At 40.4% G+C, this 20,863-nt stretch overlaps 1 protein-coding gene across 3 annotated transcripts; it reads right to left on the bottom strand.

Moving 5' to 3' along the window:
• Window positions 1–10,585: 10,585 nt before the first annotated feature.
• LOC147440465 (NAC domain-containing protein 54-like) lies at window positions 10,586–14,185 on the bottom strand. 3 transcript variants are annotated; one of them, XM_086530212.1, is made up of 10 exons: window positions 14,118–14,185; window positions 13,714–13,856; window positions 13,357–13,634; window positions 12,986–13,261; window positions 12,278–12,754; window positions 11,907–12,003; window positions 11,336–11,827; window positions 11,155–11,224; window positions 11,078–11,083; window positions 10,586–10,980 (listed from the first exon to the last, which is right to left on the bottom strand). In XM_086530212.1, exons 1-10 carry the CDS (start codon window positions 14,168–14,170, stop codon window positions 10,905–10,907), a joined length of 1,968 nt encoding a protein of 655 aa, XP_086386338.1. In that variant the 5' UTR covers window positions 14,171–14,185; the 3' UTR covers window positions 10,586–10,904. The 3 variants fall into 3 exon arrangements, with proteins under 3 accessions (XP_086386338.1, XP_086386337.1, XP_086386336.1); XM_086530211.1 differs by lacking the exon at window positions 14,118–14,185 and having other exon boundaries at window positions 10,586–11,224; window positions 13,714–14,015; XM_086530210.1 differs by lacking the exon at window positions 14,118–14,185 and having other exon boundaries at window positions 10,586–11,827; window positions 13,714–14,015.
• Between the last annotated feature and the right edge of the window lie 6,678 nt (window positions 14,186–20,863).

The raw sequence follows: 20,863 nt of genomic DNA, 5'->3' as shown, positions 1-20,863 counted from the left end.
AGGAGGAAAGTAACAAATAGCAATGTAGAGGTATCTGCCCATCTCTGCCCTGAGCCTCACCCACATGTACCTAGCCTGTTCATCCTTGTGTGCTATATGTATCAGTGGCTGTAGTTTCTCCCTGAATAGAACTGCCACTCCCCCCGAGACTCGATGCTCCAATCTGGTCTCCTATCTGCAGGCTGTCTCCCATCTATATGCGCTCACCTGTGGCATGGATTGTCTAGGTGCTTGATGCGTCTCAGAGTAGAAAATGATGTCTCTCCCCATGAAGCTATCCTCAAAGGCCCCTACATCAAGACGGAGTGACTTATTACAATTCCAGGTTGCCATCTTTAGTGTGGTCCCATAGGTCTCGCACCGTCATGCGGGGCGTCGCTCCAATATCACCACCTTTCCATCCCTGTAAAAGGCAATCTTCCCCTTTTCCCATGTTGCTCTTATTTCCGGCATTACTTCTTGCATATGAGCAATCTGCGAGAGGGTGAGGTCATCTCCAAGAAAGATTCCGGTCTTCTTTAGAGTCGGTCTCTTCTTCAAGAAGTCTTTCTTCGCTCCATGGAGGGGAAGCGGAGAATGAGTGCCCTTTCCTTCGAGGTTTCTCCGTTGCTCCCACTTTTCTTAGTGCCCACTCTCCAAGCCCTCATATGCGTCTGCTCGCTGACTCCCACCAGAGTCATGAGTTCTTTCACCTCTTTATCCACATTATCTTGGTCTTTCCATGCCACATCGATAAATCAAGGATTCTAATGGAAGTTATTGATGAAATCCCATTGACATATGTAGAATCTATAAACAACGCTTTTTTCTCCACGTTTAAGAGGCACGGCCGCCATTCATAAATCCTGATATGATATGAAACATAGTCTAAACTAACTAATAATCTTGTGAAAAGTACCCGACTAATTGAATCCACCCATCCATAGACTAGTATCCATTAGGATAATAGTCTCCTATTTTTCACACCACACTCACCCGTTCTTCTTATTTTTAAATTACTACCACACTATTTTTCATATACAAACAATGTTCCTTAATTAATTCCGGGCACAGGTTCTTTTATACAATCCTTCAAACAATACCAAAACAATTCAAACAAGGCCTAATGAAGACAGTCCTATATTTCAACAAAAATAATATTTACAATTTCTTATGAGTTGCCGCTACCCACGGACTTTCTCTGTCTAACCAACAGAGCCTTTGCAAGTATTTATTTGCTAACCGCGAATTGTGCAACCTTCCCATCTCGCTAACCACAAGAAACAAAAAAGAGCCGATAACGTCAGCTTAATCTTTGCTAACCGCGAAATCATCTTGCTAACCACGAAGCATCTCGTTAACCCCAAGGCATCTCGCTATTTGTGAGAGGAACAAAAGATATTCTTTCAACAATTATTCTCTTTAATAATTTTCAAACATGATCAATCAACTCTTCATATCAACCAGTAACAACCTATCAAAAAATAACAATTTATCAAGCAATAACAATTTAAAAAACAGTGATAATTTATCAAACAGTTCTTTCACTAATTTTTCAAACATGATCAATCAACTCTTCATATCAACCAGTAACAACTTATCAAACAATAACAATTTAACAAACAGTTATTTCACTTATATATGAAAACATATGCTTGTTTCTTGTGATAGAATCACGTTTCTTGGACGGTTTAAGGGAATCCCTATGCTTAGCTTCCCAGGTCAACATGACTAATAATACAAAATTATAAATTTATCTTATTGAATTAGCTACATGTTTGATTACCTCCCGTAATTGAGGTTGAACAGTTTCAACTTCTTTTGGAGTCAAAAATAAAAATATATAAATAAAAATAAATTTGCTGACACGTATTTTGATGCACAATTTTGAGTCTCTAATTTTAGAAGAGGCTTGGCTTTTATGAAAAGAAGCTCTAAACTTGACTTACTTCTCTTTTTCTGTAAAAAATACTCTCTCTTTCCTATAAATACTCCTTCTCTTCTAAAAATACTCCTCCTTTCTTAAAAATACTCTTTTCTTGAGGGTCAACTCTTATCTTTAGAAATAGTTTTCCCATAAATCTATTGTTTCCAAAGTAAATAAAAGCCATAATTAATAGTTTCAAAGTCCAATTTCTATCCGATCGTTCTGTTGAAACGCTTTACGACTTAATAAAATGCGAACCTTAAATATTTGCAGAGTAAATGAAATAGTTTTATTGAAAAATGTTGGGTACATTTCATCTAGGGATGATATATGCTGTCAAAAAATTTAGACAAAAATTATTTGCAAGTTATTGTGCTTGGATGCGGTTCTTTTTATTACAGAAAAGGGGAAGAGAGAGAGAGAGAGAGAGAGAGAGAGAGAGTGGAAACACTTTTCTTTGTGAAGCTCCTCCTCATTGGAGTGAAGCCCCTCTTCACAATCTTTGGTTGCTTGGGGAAGCCTTTGAAGTTCAAGCCTTGAGGCTTGGCTTTGAATGGCCTTGGAGCCCTTTTTAAAGTGCTTGATGTAGCTCCCCTTTGAGGCTTCTTGAAGCTTGAGAGAATTGAAGTTAGAGGCACTTGGAGCTCTTGATAGCTTTGAAAGCTGCTTGGTAGCCCCCTATAGGAATGGACCTTTCTAAAGAGGCTTAAAGTTTTGTGGGAACTCTCCCTTAGTTGATTGATTGGGCTTGCTTGACCCAAGGGCTTGGAGCTTATGTCCGTGGGATGGCACCCCAAGATGGACGCTTAGTTCGTGATCCGAGCTGGCCCACGAGAAGGGGGGCCTCCTTGAGGAAGACCCCTAAAACCAGTGGATTTCACTTGACCGCATGGATTGGCATCCACTGGTCAAACAGGCTGGTCGACGGCCAGCCAATGGAGCAATGGACCAAAAGGGCAGTTGCTGCAACTAGTTGGAACCAGATTGGTTGGGAGCTAAAAAAGCCTATAGATGCACTGACCAGTCGAGTCCCGACCACGAACCTGCCTAGGCAAATTTCAAATCAATCTATAAGGCTTGCCTATGTCTGTCTGGCTTGCCACAAGCCAAAAATAGCTTGGTGGGGTTTGAGCCCAAGTGCACGATCTTGTTGCCCTACTATTGGTAAGATAGCCACAAGCCCTCAAGACTTTCCACATGAGAGGCTCCAAAAATAGGGAATTTTATCATTGTCTTCACAATGTATGCAAAGCACCCACACACAAAAACTCACACACACATGGTGATGGGGTTGGGGGGGCTCCTAGCCCCTCAAAATGGAGAGCTTGAGGAGTCTATGGAGAGCTCATGAAGGTGGCTTCAAGATTATGTGACCAATGCAAGGAGAAATTGAACTCAAGGAAATAAATTGAGGATGAAAATTAGCAAGAAATTGACACAAAATGTGTTCTAAATGCAAACACAAAAAAGATAATAATCCTCTCCCTAGCCATGGAGGGTAGTGGGCTCTTGGGTGTACCAAGGACATGCCCACACATAGCTAGATTAGGGCTTAATTAGTGAGAGATGTAACTAGTTATAAAAAATGACAATGGACCATAACGATAATTAGAAATAACTAATCATTCTAATGGAGACGTTAATCACTAATACACAAATGCATAATAACAAACCTAGCTAGCACACCATAGCTCTAATACCACTTGATGGGAATGGGATTGTGCTAACTAAGGTGGGCGATAGACAAACATTGTGGACACAAGTGAGTAAGTGTAGGCTAGATTGTTGCTCAAGCGAATTAAGTTCCAAGATAGATTAACTTGGAATCAAAAACACGATCTGAGTAGTTTGCTCACCCATCACAAGCTCATCATAAACTTCATTGTTTATTCATGAAAGGAGCTTTAAGTAGCTCTATAGCCTTGCACCATTCTTCTCTCATTCACTCACACTCTAGTGACTCTAGGAAAAATCACATACCTTACAGAAGCCTTGTTGGCGAGCTCCTACATAATCGCCCATCTTTTACCATTGGGCTTGCCAAGGGTCCAATGGAAAAAATGGTGATTATGTCACCAATGACTGTCGATACGGCTTGCGATGGCCATGAAACTTTGTAGAGGCAAGGAGTAAAGTGCTTTCCTATCCCCAATTAATTTTCATGGCTATCGCAAGTCGTCGTGATGGTCAGGGATGGAACAATCACCAAATTTTTATCATTGGGTCCTTGGCGAGCCCTATGGCAAAAAAATTGGCAATTGTGCAGGGCCTGACCAACAAGACGGCAACGGATGGCAATGAAACTTTGTAGTGATAGGAAATTCCTTTCTCTATAAAGTTTCATGGCCATCGCAAGCTGTCTCAACGGTTGTTAGTGAGTGGCACACTCGTCATTTTTTTGTCGTTGGACCCTTGGCAAGCCCAATGGCAAAAAATTGGTGATTGTGCAAGGCGTGACCGACGAGATGGCATTAGATGGCCATGAAACTTTGCAAGGAAGGGAAAAGAACCCTACTCCGCACCCTTGTAAATTTTCACCGTCGCAAGCCATCTCGACAATCATTAATGACACAATAGCGACTTTTTTGTCGTTGGGTCTTTGGCGAGCCCAATGCTAAAAAATTGATGATTGTGTTGGGTGTGATCAATGAGACAGCATTGGCTAGCCATGAAACTTTGTACAGACAGGGGAAGCATCATGCTCCCCACTCCTCCAAAGTTTCATGGCCATCACACGCCGGCTCGATGGTTATTATCGGCACAATCTCCATTCTTTTAATGTTGGGCCTTTGGCAAGTCCAATGGTAAAAACTTGGTGACAAGGTAGCACCTAGCCGACGAGATGGCAATCGATGGCCATGAAACTTTGTAGCAGTGGGAAAATCACCCTACTCACTATTGTTGCAAAGTTTCATGGTCATTGGTGCAAGCCATGTCAATGGTCATTAGTGGCACAATTGCTGCCTTTTTGCCGTTGGGTCCACCAATGGCAAAAAATTGGCAATCGTGCAGGGCCTAATTGACGAGACGGCAAAAAATGGCCATGAAACTTTGTAGAGGCAGGGGAAGTACCCTTATTCCCATCCTTGCAAAGTTTCATGGCCATCGAAAGCCGTTTCGACAATCATTAGTGGCACAATCGCCATTTTTTATTGTTGGGCTCTTGGCGAGCCCAGTGGCAAAAAAATTGACGTTTGCGCAAGAATTGATCGATGAGACAGAAATGGATAGCCATGAAACTTTGTAAGGGTGTGAGAAACACCCTATTCCCCACCTTTGCAAAGTTTTATGGCTATCGCAAGCCGATCATTAGTGGCACAATCGTCATTTTTTTGCCATTGAGCCCTTAGCAAGTCCAATGGTAAAAAAATTGACGATTGTGCAAGGCCTGACCATCAAGATGGCAACGGATGTCCATGAGGTATTTCAAGGATAGGGGAATCACCCTACTCCCCCGCCCTTGCAAAATTTCATGGATGTCGCAAGCTGTCTCGATGGTAAAGGACGGCATGAACACCAATTTTTTGTCGTTGGGCTCTTAGCAAGCCCAATGGGATGATTGTGCAACTCCTAACCAGCGAGATGACAAAAAATGGCCATAAGACTTTGCAGAGACGTGGGAAGCACTCTACTCCCTGCCGCTATAAAGTTTCATGACCATCGCAAGCAGTCTCGACGGTCATTAAATTTACAGAGTATTAAACTCATCTGCATTTGTACTAACAATACCACACTTTGGTAGTTATAAGAGTATCAAACTCATCTAGTTTGGTACTATTAAGAATATGTTCTAGCAAACTACAACATTTGATTTGTAGTCTATAGAAGCGTTGCGAGTACCTCATAGTGGCAACATTGTATCCCAAGGTAGTTTGTTTGTTATAAATACGACTATTTCTTTCTTCATATCATTTGTCTCTTTCCTACACTTTAGTTATAATTTATACTCCTCTCACTCATACCTTGATACCTTGGCACAAAGATCCATCCCTACACATCTACAATTTTTTCTTAAAAACCACTACCTTCGTTGCATAGGAAAAAGTCTTTGGAAATTAGATTTTGATGGCTCTTGAGGAGTCTACAATATTTGGCTTACGTGATTTGATTGTTCAAAGTGGTGCTTCTTGGCACATGACATCTTCTCATGGTTTTATGTATCATTTTAGCCCTCCAATGTGACAAATAATTCGCTCATATAGCCAATGAAAGGCTATGCATCTTATTTCAAATGGCAAATGGCAAAGGAGAGCGGCATACCTAAATTGTGCATGAGTTTGGCACTATTTGCACGTTGGTTACATCTGACGAGCATGGGTGAGCGTATAGTGTCACTCCATGGTTTGCAATATTTGCATGTTGGTTATATTTGATGAGCATACAGTGTCACTCCATGATGAATTCCTTGACCATGAAGCAAAGGGATGCAATGAAGAATGGAGTGTATGAGCTTTGATTTTTCCTTAAGATCTGGAGTCATAATCAGTAGATGTTACCAATTGTAAACATAAACTATTTATGGTTAAACCATGAGCTTTTACTTTATTGTATGATTTGAGAATGCACTAAGGCTGGAGATGTGAAGGTTTATGAGGAGTGCATAAATGGAAATTTGGAGAGTGCATAAATGTCAATACCATAAAAATAAACCTTTGCATTCAGATTTGAAGCATCAAATGAAATGAATGGTCAGGTTTGTAATTTGCATATATACCTCTCTCTACCTTCTTCCACACCATCACCTTCTCTATGTTTGTGCCTCCTCAGGTTCAATGCTATTAGCAAGTTCTCTTAAACCAATTGTCACATGGTGTACCAAGTGAGAGTGATGCTAATCTCAGGAAAGTTATCTCAATGCAATTGTTATCTAGAGTGCCACAAGTGATCACCTTTGCAAAAAGTACTAGTTAGATTCAAGTGATGCAATGTGATGGTGGAGATACCCGCTTGGTATGAGTTACTCTTTAAGAAACAGACATGTTAAGTTTCATCCTAATACACAAGTCAAAGTTGCACTCACAAGCACTAGTTATAGTTTGGTGGATCCATTCAATAGCAATTAAAGTCATGTTATTTCTTGGTGTCTCCTCTAATGTGGGCATGATCAAGAGAGATCAAGATCAATGATCGGGAGAAATTAAGGCCATGTGATTCCTTGGTGATCAAGATCAATGATCAAGAGTTTTGTGGACATAATTAAGAGCAATTAAGGCCATGTGATTCCTTGGTGGCTTCTCCAACGTGGATAATGGTGGACAAGTATTCAACTTGGATGAGAAACTACAATCTTGTTGGTGTATTACTAGAGGTTATGAGGTAAGGATAAGGAAGTCAAGCAAGCACCCCAGCCCCTACATATGGGGGTTAGGGGTCACTTATTTGGTTGTATCTCACATGCATACTAGCACTAGCTTGCGAGAGAGCGTTTTTGTGATCTCTCTCTCTCTCTCTCTCTCTCTCTCTCTCTCTCTCTCTCTCTCTCTCTCTCTCTCTCTAGCATTTTTGGTGCAATAGCCTTTAGTCTCCGTCAGCTTTTCGCTCAGTGTGCCACCACTTAGGTTGAATTTGATGTCTATGCTAGCTCTTTGTTGGCTTACAACTAAACATAAGGAGATAAATATAGAGACAAGTAATCTACTTATAAATTCTAATTGCCTTTGGCTATCAAGTTAGTTTATTTTGGCACATTGTATGTTTGCATCCATGCTCTTGAGTGACCTTCTTCATCGCAATCTTTGGCGTATCCGTTGTAACATTTTTTGTGGCTTTACTAGTTCTGGCTTTCATTTGGAGACTAATGGCCTTACTAGCTTGTTTTCTAGTCCTCCCACTCTTGTCCAAGTCTCTATGCCAATACATTTGGACAAAGCTATACATTTTTGTTTTCACTCAAGAACACTCTTAAAAATATTGCAGTGTTTCCAAATGTTTGCTCATGCACCATCCTTGTTGGTTGAGTTGGAAACTTTAGTGGTGGGTGATCATGCCAAGTTTAAGCTATCAAGGTCTTGCTTGTCTAATCTCACCGTAGATTTAGAGTCTAAATGATAGATATGATTAGAAATCTACAAATACAATTTTATATGAGGATTTTCCAAAGGCCTAGCTTTTAGTATTCCAAGATTTCATCAATTGAGTATGACCACCAGTCAAGCACCTTGCAAACAATGCAACCGCCAAATTCAATCGGAAACTAAACGATCAAATGCAATTCAAATTTATTAGTATAAGAACAATTGTTTATATTAGAGATGATAACCCTAAGCCCATTGTTCTATCCAAATCTAGTTCGCCTATCACTATTTGCCACAACACGAATTCATTGACCATGTTTGCTATGCAAGATACTTAAAAGAAGTCATTTTTGGAATTTCATAAATAAGACCCTCTATTTTATTAACAACGCCCAATATGAATTCCTCCCCTACTTCAATGTTGTCACCTCTCACCTTGGCCCAAGATTCCTTGAAGTACTAGGTGGTTCCTTAGCCATTCCAATGAGATCAAGTATAAATCTAGGCACCTATAGCATGTAAAATGTTCCTAGAAATGAACAATTAGCTACTAAGTGGATCTTTGCAAACTTTCAAGAATGATCAATAAACATGATATCATTCATACCCACAATTATTAAGTTGTCCATTGGTGATCAAGCTCTTAGAGCAAGCTTTGGCAACCATCTCAACATTACACGCATGAATGAAGAACTAATGGCATGTTAGAGGTGTATAGTTCCCACACTGTAGCAATCTCACTCATGATCATGCCAAGTCTCACATCTTTCTTTCCTTTTTCCATCATCTAGCTTCACTTTTTGCCTTTTTCAAATTGAGCCAAAATTAATTTATAGGTCCTTTCTACGGATGATGGTAGCACCCAACATCCTTGCTTTAAAGAGACTGTGCTCCATCATGAGATTTCCCTTTTGCACTATGACCAAAGCATTAGCATTTTGAGTACCATTGACACTTCCATGTTTCTTTCTACATATAGAAAATTACTTTTCACACCATTACTTGCTGTCATGTTGGCTATTGCAATTTAAAAAATATCCCAAAATTTTAGCAAAGTGAAGCAATAACATAGCTCTAATTACACCATCAAACTTAATCTGCTAAGGTGACAATCGAGCAAGTATGGAATTGAACTCATTTAGATAATTAGACATTTACACACTTTACTTTGCCAAAAAGTTAACTCGATTTATTAGCCAATAACCTTAGATGTAGTAGTTTTCTGCACGAACGTCACACAATTTATGTTATACTCCGTATGGAGCAACCTTCATGACTTTTACACTAAACTATACAAATTGGATAGCAATGGGATAATAGTCAAGGAATTAAGTTCATTCCAACTAAAATTTCGAACTAAAACCAGAATCAAAGATCAATAAATGAAGGAACTACTTCTGAACTAGGCCTAAGGTGCATCAAATCAACTCAACTGTGAAGTAGAAGAATCTACCATGACATAATAAGCACCTATTTAAAAGACCATACATACATCATTGCACAGTGTGGGAGGGCTGTTGCACGGCTAGTTGGGGGCATTCTCATACCGTAATCCCCCTTGTGTGATTACGAAATTTCACCGAAGGCTTCTAAAGACCCCATTCAACCCTTAATAGAAGGTATCACATGATAAACAATTTCTGTCAAAGTGTCAATATAAGGTGTTCGCAACGGCATACATACAGGAATGGTTCACGAGATTGCACATAAATGCAACAAACTTCTAAAGAATAGCATTTAGATTGCAACAATGCATGACATGCATCCACAAAACATGGGCTAAGGGGAACTCCCACCTCAATGCATAATTGTGCACACACGCACGCACACATGTATGGAAGTATACCAGAGACTTGCATACCAGCTTCTGTTACACGATAGAAAGCTTCTGGGCCCAACCTTTGGTGACCATCTCCTAGACCAATTAGGCATACTCGAGGATTCAGTGCAGTCCTTGAGCACACACAAGACAATAACGAAGAGAGTTCTCAACTCTAAGTGCAGAATTTTCACAAATGAACAACTTTACAAGGGCAGCTCTTGAAGGCACACAAGCAATAATGATGAGAATTCTAGAGTCAAAAAGTACTAAATTTTCACAAATGAACCAACTTTTCATCGATGATTACCGTATACATCTGATGTCTTGGATGACAGAAAAAGCAGGAAAATCCCAGCACTTGACATCTGTGCAACACGATGTCTATATGTGTATATACTGATATACATACATACAATCAGAGTAGAAAGTGTGAGATAATCACCAATTTGCAAATACGCCAGCAAAAGGGTACTTGATATGTGCTACTACTCTTTGAGATGATTCTCCAAGAAGAAAGAAAATAATAGGCAGAATTCCAAACAGTCACAAACCTTAACCACAACTTGAGCCAATATTTGGATTTGACATCAAAAAAAATGCCTCTAGAACAGCAGCAGCACAATATGCCATTGGCCTGCTTTTGTGGGGAATGGAAAAACCATAAACAAAGAAAGAATAACAGATAGACCTAAAAGACATCATGCTACCAGTAACAACATGAAACCGAAAAGCACTTTTCTGTCCGAGAACAGCATGAGACCCACACTCTTCAGTAAAATAGCCACTGCAACTAATCCAGGCCTCTGAAAAGTGTCAAACAGAAAATGACAACATTTCCTCGGATAGCTTTTAAGATTTGAGTCACAAATTTTTCAAAAGCTCAAGAATGTGACATTATTTGACTCATTTGCAGGTAACCACTATACAATATAATACTTGCAGAATTGGGGCCCCCAAGGGCACGGTCTCAACCTCTGGGGGCTTGCCTACAACCATCATACTAGATTATCTACTAAGACGGTCAAATTGTTGATCAACTTCTTCCACAATGACAGCACCACCGCTTTTACCAAGGTGCCGTCTTAGAGAGCTGAATGCGCAGTCATCATGACTGGATCCTTTTGTGCTGTTCATAGCAAAAACTGACAAGCCAAACTGCCTGCTAGAAGACTTCAGAACTTGCTCCTAGGCAGATGGTCAATTCCGGGTTTCGGTTCCATGCATCAGCACCACTATATCTACTTCATGTACAAATTCTCAAGAAATCAAGGGACTCTTTGCTAAGTTTTGCCCACTAAAACGAACTTGCAAACACCGCCAATAATTTCCACCCACCTGCAGCTACAAGCACCCCGACAAATAGAGCCAGAAGTCCACCAAAAATAGCTGATATGGAAAAACCCACATCCAACCTGTCTGAAGACTTCTTCCTCTGACCCACAAAGGACATGGACTTCACAAATCTTCCCTTCTTCTCAACCTCTGCTACAGAGCAGTTTACACATGAGGAAGGTACACCCTCTCCTATACATGCGCACGTAACAGAGACTGCACTTACGCCAACACCAGCAGTAGTTACACGTATTGACCCACCTGGGGAAGACGCCTTTGGAGATAATTCAGCTGCTGATGCTGGTAAAGTCGGGAGAGAATCCATCCACCGCAAAAATAAACTCAATGACCTAGGAGAATGCCTTCCAGCATCGCCTTGTGACAAACCACCATCTTCTGGAACCAAATCCATTGCTTGTAATACCCTATCAGAATGCTCCGCCTTAGCCGCAACTTCATCCACTTTGCTTGCATGTGGAGATTGCACCAGGGCCACTTGAGATACACCATACTCAGAGCTGGCTTGCAGATTTGTATTCATATTTGTGTACTCCACACCAATGTCAATATCTGTAAACGATGGCACGGCATCATAATAGCCCCCATCTTGCAAAAGTAATGCAGTATTCTCATCAGATTCAAGCAATCCTCTAAGGATGTTCTTTTCACTGACTGCAGTCAGATGGTTTAGGAACTTGAAAACATTCTCTTCATCTGCTTGGACTGACCCCGTGCGGCCCGCTAAACCTAGCTCTTCATTGAAAATAGCCACGAGTTCAAAAACAATTCAAGGGAGAAGAAAAGCACCACGTAGCTCCAGACAAATTGATACCTGAAGGCAGTGGAAAACTTCCCACCATGTTCTTCCTGGGAGACTGGTTCTGAGAATCATATGTAATAGTCGATAATGCAGATTGCATCTGCATAACCTGCTGGGCAATGCTTAAACATGTTACTATGATGCTACACTAATTTGAGGAACTTCATGCACAATGTATTGCATGGTAATATGAAAACTGCATCCATAGCCTATTTGTGTTACATAACAAATTGAAAACGTCATGCAGTGCTGTCCAGAGATGCACAACTATAGGTGCCAGCTTCACATTAAAAGAAGCTTCAAAGTAACACAAAGAGCACTTTGGGTCCCTCCCAATCCCCACACTAGCTGTCATCTTCAACCATTTAGACAAGCACACTAACCTCTGTCATCAGATTCTCTCCTTCACTCAATCCATCGCCAAAAGGAAAGTTTGACCATTGATCGACTGCATCCAATGTAGGTAATGCTTGCAGAGAGGAGCGATATGAATCGTTAGCGCCAATACCGACATTCTTTTCATTATCCTTCACAAGAACATTACCCTCCTCACTGTCAGACATTGAAGCCAAGTCATTTAACTCCAGGAAATCTCCATCACTTGGAGGATCTGCTCCAGACTGATAACATCCATTCTCTACAGTCGTGGGAAAATCTTGATACCCATCTACGGAATTTAACTGATCAGCACATTCACTTAAAAGCTGTTCCAACATTGCCCCCTCTTCTTCAGAAGTGACAGGTGCTACCATTGCAGCTCCTGCCAGTTTGCCATTTGCAGGAGACAAAGAGTCTCCATCAGCAGGACAAGTAAAATTCCGCATGTTGTCTTCTTGAAAATCACCACAAGAATGTTCAAACTGCAATGCAAACAAAGGAAACTCTATGCATTAGAAATCCATGATGGAAACTAGCAAGATTAAAGAGCTAATTTTTACTTGATTAAAACTAAACAACATTGTAACGAGGCTCCTCTCAAAGGGGAAAAAAACAGAGGACCAACTCCTAGTAGTATCATATTCTGCTTTTTGAGGATCCACTAAAACACACCTATTCTGAAAGGAGAAGGATGGATTACCAAAGGTACTCACATGTGCATTCAGGTTGCGAGGTTCAAATCTTGGGCAAGGCATTTGCCGATCAACTACGTCCGTTCCAAAAGAGACAGTGTCATTTTCACAGGTAAAACTTTCATCAAAATAATTGGGCCCTCTTTCAATCTGGTTGTTTTTAAAAGATCCGCTTCCATCCATGTCTACAGTAGGCGAGTCCTCAAAATCCTCATCCTCGACAGGGGCCCCATATTGCTCTCCATTTTTGGGACCAGGCCCACTTTTCTGATAGACTCGGCAGAGCACAAACCCATTCTGCATGCAAACACATTCACAAGCGTAATCAGTTGGACAAACAATCTGCAAACGCTAGGCAAATTAAGCGAGCTTCTCTCTTTAGAGCTAATGACCTCTGCAGCGTGTATCCGCTGGCATTCCACATCATTCAAGCGATACTCGTGCATCACCCAATTGGTTCTCTCTCCTTTAGGTGCCCGTCCATTGTAATAAACAAGGGTCTTCTTAGTGCCAACAGCTCTTGAGCTAGAGGAAATTGATCGATCCTTTCCAGTAGACTTCCAGTAGCCTTTCGCAGTTGCTCTATTTGTGCGAGAGCCGTTTGGGTACTTTCTATCTCGAGGTATGAAAAAATACCATTCCAAGTCTCGAGTTGGAAGAGCAGATTTCTCTGCAAGAAACAAACAATAACCACTTCTTCAGGCAAATGGTGTGCTTTAGTTCACAAGTATTTGGAGGTCACCACGCACCTGGCAAATCCCATGGCTCATACTTGTAAAGATCTATTTCTGCTATAACCTCAATAGGAAGTACGCGACCACAAACTTTCCTCCTTAAATAGTAACTAACAAGTTCTTCATCAGTGGGCCGAAACCGGAAGCCAGGTAGAAGTCTAAAAATCTCCATGAATAACATATTCTAGCAGCCTCCAAAGAAACGTAACTTGCTCAAATAGAATCTAATGATGTGGTCTGTTCAAGTACTGATAAGACTATTACTGATGCTCGCTGCAATAATCAATGTTATAATGAAGTGCTCTCACAAGTACTATTTTCTGCTTGATGTCCTGGGACTGGTTTTATGCCTTTTGTGACGCCGATTCAACTTCGCAACTCTGCTCTGCCCACAATCAGAACTTATCAAAAGAACGTACTCGGTTCCTCCTTCTGGGTACCCACTGCCTACATTTCTGTGCTTCACTGGCATCTGCAAAGTAAGAGGGAGGTTTTCCCTCTCACTCGAGTACCTGGCAAGAAGGTAAGTGCAGAACATCGTGTCAAGCCAGAGCTTGCTTGTAAACAAAAGCATGATTTTTGCAATACACGCAGAGAATAAATAACTGGAGGCTGGGTTGCTAAATATAAAACACGAGTAGAACACAGGAAGGGGCAAACCCTTTGCTTAAAAACAAGCAGGTGCAGTAACTAGCAGCGATTGCTGTTACTTAGCACCTCACAAGCAAAAATAAAAAGTACTTCAAATCTTGCTTGAATGCAGGTAAGTAAACGCAGTAACTCAGATCGACAATCTGCAGTTTGCAATGGCGGATTTCCACAAACCTTCCGTCAAGCTTTTGTAAGCTTTCTTCCTACCGATATAAGTGAAGAGGACAAAATCCGGCAAATCCCTAGAAACCCACTTGCGGGATCTTAAATCTATTGCAGGAAACACTAATTACGTGGGTTCTGCCAAGCAAGAGGGAAACAAGGTGCAGGGTAAGAAGCAGGATACACATACCTGGCAAAGCTTCTCGCGTTCTCCACAAAATGCTAAATTATGAAGAGTTTCGAGAATGCTATCACCCTTATAAGTCAATAGCACGTTTTGTCAAGCCAGTCAAAGTGACCAAATAGTAACCATGGTTAATCTTGTGTGATTGTCAAGTGAGTAGGAGTACTCTAATGGATCCCTCGGACTCCGGAGGTTAGCTTGCCTGTTAGGGGGAAAGGACATCGGAATCGATCCCTACTTCTCACTCCCACCCGTAGAGGTTTCGCACAAACATTCATATATCAAAAAACCGGGAACAAACAATTTATAATCTCAACCTTCTCTAGGGGTTTTGATGGCACAAACATTCATATATCAAAAAATTGACAGCAAACACTTTATAATCTCAGCATTCCCATACATGAATGTTTTCGACAACGAGAACAAGCACGATAGGTGAATAAGAAAGAGACTAATCATCAAGAAATTATAGTTTAGTTTGTATGGTGAATGTTTGACGTCCTCGTCGGTCCTAACATGCATGACGTCCTTGGTCCTAACATGCTATACTCAAAAGATGTGCCTAAGAGAGGGGAGAAAGAAATAGATTATGGGCTCTATTGGTTGATATGTGAATGTGTGTGTGTGTGTGTGTGTGTGTGTGTGTGTGTGTGTGTGTGTGAGAGAGAGAGAGAGAGAGAGAGAGAGAGAGAGAGCACGAGGAAACTACTCCATGCATAATATGTGTAAGTCACATGTTGAAATAGAGTGCTTTCTTATCTATATTTGCATGAAAATTGAAGTTGAGCTAGTTGAAGTAGAGTAGAGCAAGGCAAATCTATGTACCTTTATCGAAATAATAGAGCGAGTAAAAATTTATGTTATTTCTAAGTTTCTCGTAAGGTATTTTTCATTGACCGAAGTACACTCAACCTTGTGTGCTCTTGTCGTTTGTATAAGGGTGTGCTTGCTATGTTGTCGCTATGCCATTTTGACATGCGTGCTCTCACTCACTCAGCTTAGAATTTTTTATCTCATCTCGGGCAAACTCCATTTTTTATCTACAATTGCAACGGAGTGTATCTTTGCAAAGAAACATAAGAGGTTGATTCTTTTGTAAATTGATGGCTCTTATTATGTTTCCCATAATAAACACTTGTAAGGAGGGGAAGGGGGAAGAGAGATGAAGAAAGTGTAGCAATGGGAGAGAGGGAGAGAAGGATGTGTGTGTGTGCGTGCATGCATGCGTGCACGCTTCCTATTCAACAAATCATGTTAGCTTGCTTTTGACGTGAAAACGTTTGTGATCATGGCATTTCCACTTTAGTATGCATACTTGATAAGCAGGGCTACTTGCTTGCTTTGTTTTGAATCGATTTTGATACTATTATTATTTATTGAGTGTTGTTCTAGTTTTATATGTATTTTACTAAAACATGCAAGTTTCCTTGCATTTGGGAATTTTGCACAACCCTCCCCAAAATAAAACGTGTCATTCCCACAACAATCTAAAGTTTTCAACATGTTTTGCAAAGTTGAGGATTTAGAGAGTTTTGCTTACCCTTATCATGATGGATGCAAAAGCTTTGCAAAAAAATATCAAATCTTGGGTTTATTACTTAGGTAGAATGCAATGCCTAGTTGTTCCCATTAGTGGTAGTTCTAAAGAAGAGGAGCAAGGTGAGGGTCCATGTTAATTATAGGGAATTGAATGCTTAAGCAATCCAAAATCCTTTTACATTGCCTTTTACCAATATGATGTTGTTAACCTTAGGCCATCAACGCTTAATTTAGGAGGACAATTTTAAGCCTTAGTCGTGTTGCGTTAGCATCCGCTCGTTGGGTTAGAATGCGGTTGTAACAGCAAGTCTGCTGAAAGGCCAACTATAGGTGTGCCAGCTATTTAGTTATCCCTTGTAACTTGTAAGAAGCCTGTTGTATTCTGTGTTGGCAAATGAATGAAGGGAATGTTGCTCACTTTCCAATGTCTTGATTATGTTGATTGTCTATTATCTTCATCTTGTTAGTGTGCTTGTAGCATTTATGGACAAGCATTTAGTATCTAGTTATGTGCACTAAATACACAGTCACGATCCCTTGTGTGCATGCAATGCATGCCATAAGAAACATCATCTAGACAATTTAGCCATGTATATTTTACAAGGAGTAGGGCTCAACAGACTGATGAACCACCGAGTGTGTCCAACTCATACCCTTTTCACTATGATAGACGAGAGCAGTCTACAGAGTAGAGATGAAGCAAACAATGAAACAGCAAAAGAAAGATCTCAACAACCACCTTGACCACAATATGCATCAAAATCCAAAACACTCTCAAAAGAAGGATCTCAATAACCACCTCAACCACACTCTGCATCAAAATCCACACTCTCAAACCTTTCTCGAACACTCAAGGCCCATTACAAGTATTTCATGAATTAATTTATTTGTCTTCAATAGAGGAGGAAGTTACTCAACCAGTTAGAAGACCACATAATTATCCACCCCGTTACCACCAACATCACTAGTCAAGACACTAATCAATCCATTAAATGTAACACAACTACATAGCCTCATAGAGGTGTTAGCAATTCCACCACCCTTTGGATCTACAAGAACAACACCTGGTGCAAGAGTCCCACTAGTGGTACATGTTGTTCTCCCACCAGTAGTAGCTACACGAGCCCCAGTGGTATTAGTTGTTGTTGTTCCACCAACAGTAGCTACACCAACCCTAGCAATGGTAATTGTCGTTGTCCCACCAGTAGTACCCACACCAGTCCCATTAGTGATACATGTTGTTGTGTCAATAGTAACCCCTGCTAAACTACCACCAGCACCTGAGGTTTCCAATTCCAGCTATAACAACTGAACCAACTGCAAGTAATGAAATCACAATAGGTTAAGGTTGGAAATTTCAAAATGAAAGAAAGATGAAGACCCAAATTGCCATGTAGCACAATTTGAAGCTAGATGGGTGGCCAATGGATATGATGCTCTAGACGAAGATAGGATTAAGATGAGACAATTTGTTGTCTCACTAATAATTGGCATATCCAATTATAGCACAACCACTTTGTCACACATGATCAGCTAACCAAAGCATTTTAGCCAAGTTTAGAATAGAAAGACACCCAATGATGTCTTCAAGAAATTTAAGAAAGTAAAACAAGGAAACCAGTTAGTGGAAAATTATGCCAAGAAGTTCAAGAGCTTGATGGAGAGATTGCAAGGACTAAATAGATCATTAGCAGTGATGTTGGTAGAGTACTCCTTGAAGGGACTACAAGGCCCTATCAAGGCAACGATAGCCAATGTAGACGTGCACGATGACTAGACAATCTAGTTGATGCGACTACTATAGTGGAAAAAGGATAGGATGACTAGACAATCTAGTTGATGTGCACGATGACTAGACAATGTAGACGTGCACGATGACTAGACAATCTAGTTGATGCGACTACTATAGTGGAAAAAGGATAGGATATACCAAGTCCAGTGCCACTTCAAAGAAAACAACAATAGTTGATGGAAGTGATAGCTTAGATGAGGAGTTGGAGCTAGAGGATGAAGCCAAGAAGAAGTGAAAAAATAAAAAAACTATATAAGCACAACAAGAGCAAATAAGGGAAGGAGGACAACTAGGATCAATTGCTAGAAAAGCTAAAAGACCTAGGTGTGGTACCCAAACCTCATTGCTTAATCTATGAAACGGATGGTCCCTCAACCCCTCAATATTGGTACGATCCAGATAGAGTCAACCCCATGAGGGGATCAATTATAGCATCACAGGTAAGCCAGAAGCATTGCCCGCACAAGACTCCGAATCGTTTTGACAGACCACCCAAATATTGTCCCAACCCACAAGATATCAACAACAATATAACATTAAGAAGCAATTATTGTGCTAGAGATGGACACAAGGTTGGTCTAGATTGTGCACTATAAGAGGTATATCCATTCAAAGCTTCACCCCTCCACCCGACAACTACAAAGAAAATTCAAGTACATCCAAACCAACAGTGTAGAGCAATGTAGTTATGATCCCAACTACACGATCGACAACTCTCACAGAAATAAAGTTCAGAGAAAATTCACGAACCAAACAAAAGATGTCCTAAGACTGGGAAAACTCTAGAAGGATTACCAAACGAATTGATGAGTGTGATTGCTCGCTTTGTGGAACAACAACAGAAGATGGAGGAGGTAGCAACATCACTGGTAGTTACAAGATCATCTGCTAGTCCCATCCCAAACACCTTTGCTAAAAGAATTATGTCATGCAAATGTGCAGATACCACAACAAAAGTAGTTGAGTTTAGCACCCAACTTTAGGTAGCACCTATTAACTAAGCATTCCATGCAGAACAATCAAGCAACACAACAAATCATTGTTGTGAATGTGCATGCAGATGATGAAGATTTTAAGGTCCCCACCATTAAGATGTCATATGGTAAGGATTTTGATGGATTTCTACTAGATGGAGGCTCAGATGTGAACATCTTACCAAAAGCAATCTATCAGCAGGTTGGTGTATCAGCACTGTAAGAAGCACCCTTCCAAAATAAAACGGTAGACCAAAGAAGGCTTCAACCATTGGACACATTGAAAGATCAATACATCATTGTAGGAGGGCTCCCCTACAAGGGAAATTTTGTGGTTTTGAAAAATCCAACCCGATGAAGTGACTTATCCTATGTTAGTAGGCAAACCCTGGTTCAAAACAACTAAATTTCAACATGATTGGGGAAACAATAAATTCATCATCAAGCAGGGAACAAAAAGGGTAAGAATACCCATTATCAAAAGAGCCAATTTGAACCAAGCGCATAAACCACTGTGGACAAATACCATCAATTTAGCAATAGAGGTGAAAGATCCAAGGGAATAAGAATTTTTGAAGGCTAATTTTTATGTTGTACCCGTTTTTGACTTAGATGGGGTAGCAAAGCAACAGAACATGTAGCAGAGCAAGTAAAGCCATGCTTACCAAGAAACATGTGTTGCAGATAGAAAAGTAGCAGCAAGAAGACCTACAACAAATTCAACAATAGGCAGGGCAAGAAGCCATATCCATGGTAGAAAAGAGATATATGAAGATCAGACGATAAAAACTAGTAGAATAGAGGAATATGAATTGCAATAGTTGAATTTAGGTTCATCAATAGAACCAAGGATGGTCAAAGTTGGTACAAATTTGGATAAAGCATTCAAGCAGCAATTAATAGCATTGTCATTGTTCATAGATTGTAAAGATGTTGGGGATAACCCTAGATTATCCTAGCCGTATGGAGCCTCTCCCTAGCTATGCATGATGACTTGATGGTGTATAATGATGCCCCATGACATATCTATGACCCACGTACCTTTTAAGCCCATCTACACATGGATAGGGTCACACTTAGTAGGTCAAAAGCAATCCTAAAAAGGTGCATACGAGATTTCCCCTATAATATCTCCTCCTAAGTGCATGAACCCTAGTTTTGCTACCACACCTCACATATGATGTCACCAAGCCTGCCACTCCTTCTCCTATATATTGAGCTCATTCTATGCTCATAAGTGATGTAATGTCAACCCATATTTTGCTGCAATGAGAACTTGATCATTTTGTCTAACTACTTAAGTCATTAGCATTGTGTTATTTTAATTAATTATAGTGCTAAGTAGTATGACTAATTAACCATGAATGCTACTTTGAATCATCCTCCTTAACACTCTCCGATCCTCACACATGGTATCAAAGCCGATGGTCACAGATCCTTAAATCCTTATCCCCAACCATCACTTGGGATATGAGTGTGCTCTTGCTCCACTACCCATGATGGTCAGGTGAGAAGGAGAATTAGGATTTGATGCATTTAGTTGAAAACCCTTCTTTATCAAGTATATCATGCTCCATTTCCTAAAGTTAGGCTTGACATTAGCCATCACACAAGTTTCTCCTATTTTAGCGGCTATTTCGTTCAAAAAGCAGTGCCTCTCCTACACCTGCCCATTGCAAAGGCTATAGCATGCCATACAATCATCCAATGAAGTCCACACCAATAGATGAAAGTACCTCTAGGTTAGGGCATACTTGCCCAATACACCAATTTTCGTGATAGCTTGTGCTAGCTCCCAATTTCGATTGATTATTCGTAATAGCCTTCCCATGACTTAGGGCATAAATTATGGCAAACTCTCTC

This window comes from Adiantum capillus-veneris, chromosome 15, assembly GCF_014529385.1.
Source record: "Adiantum capillus-veneris isolate H3 chromosome 15, ASM1452938v2, whole genome shotgun sequence".
Lineage (NCBI taxonomy): Eukaryota > Viridiplantae > Streptophyta > Polypodiopsida > Polypodiales > Pteridaceae > Adiantum > Adiantum capillus-veneris.
Note: the sequence above shows the minus strand (reverse complement) of the source record. Positions and strands in the feature narration are given on the sequence as shown.

Excerpts from the sequence above, each read along its gene's own strand:
- LOC147440465 (XM_086530210.1), bottom strand. The coding sequence starts at position 13,879 with ATGTTATTCATGGAGATTTTTAGACTTCTACCTGGCTTCCGGTTTCGG. Across the intron at positions 13,635-13,713 it reads TGAGCCATGGGATTTGCCAG|AGAAATCTGCTCTTCCAACT; the intron begins GTGCGTGGTGAC and ends TGTTTCTTGCAG. Across the intron at positions 11,828-11,906 it reads AAGTTTTCCACTGCCTTCAG|AGCTAGGTTTAGCGGGCCGC; the intron begins GTATCAATTTGT and ends TTTTCAATGAAG.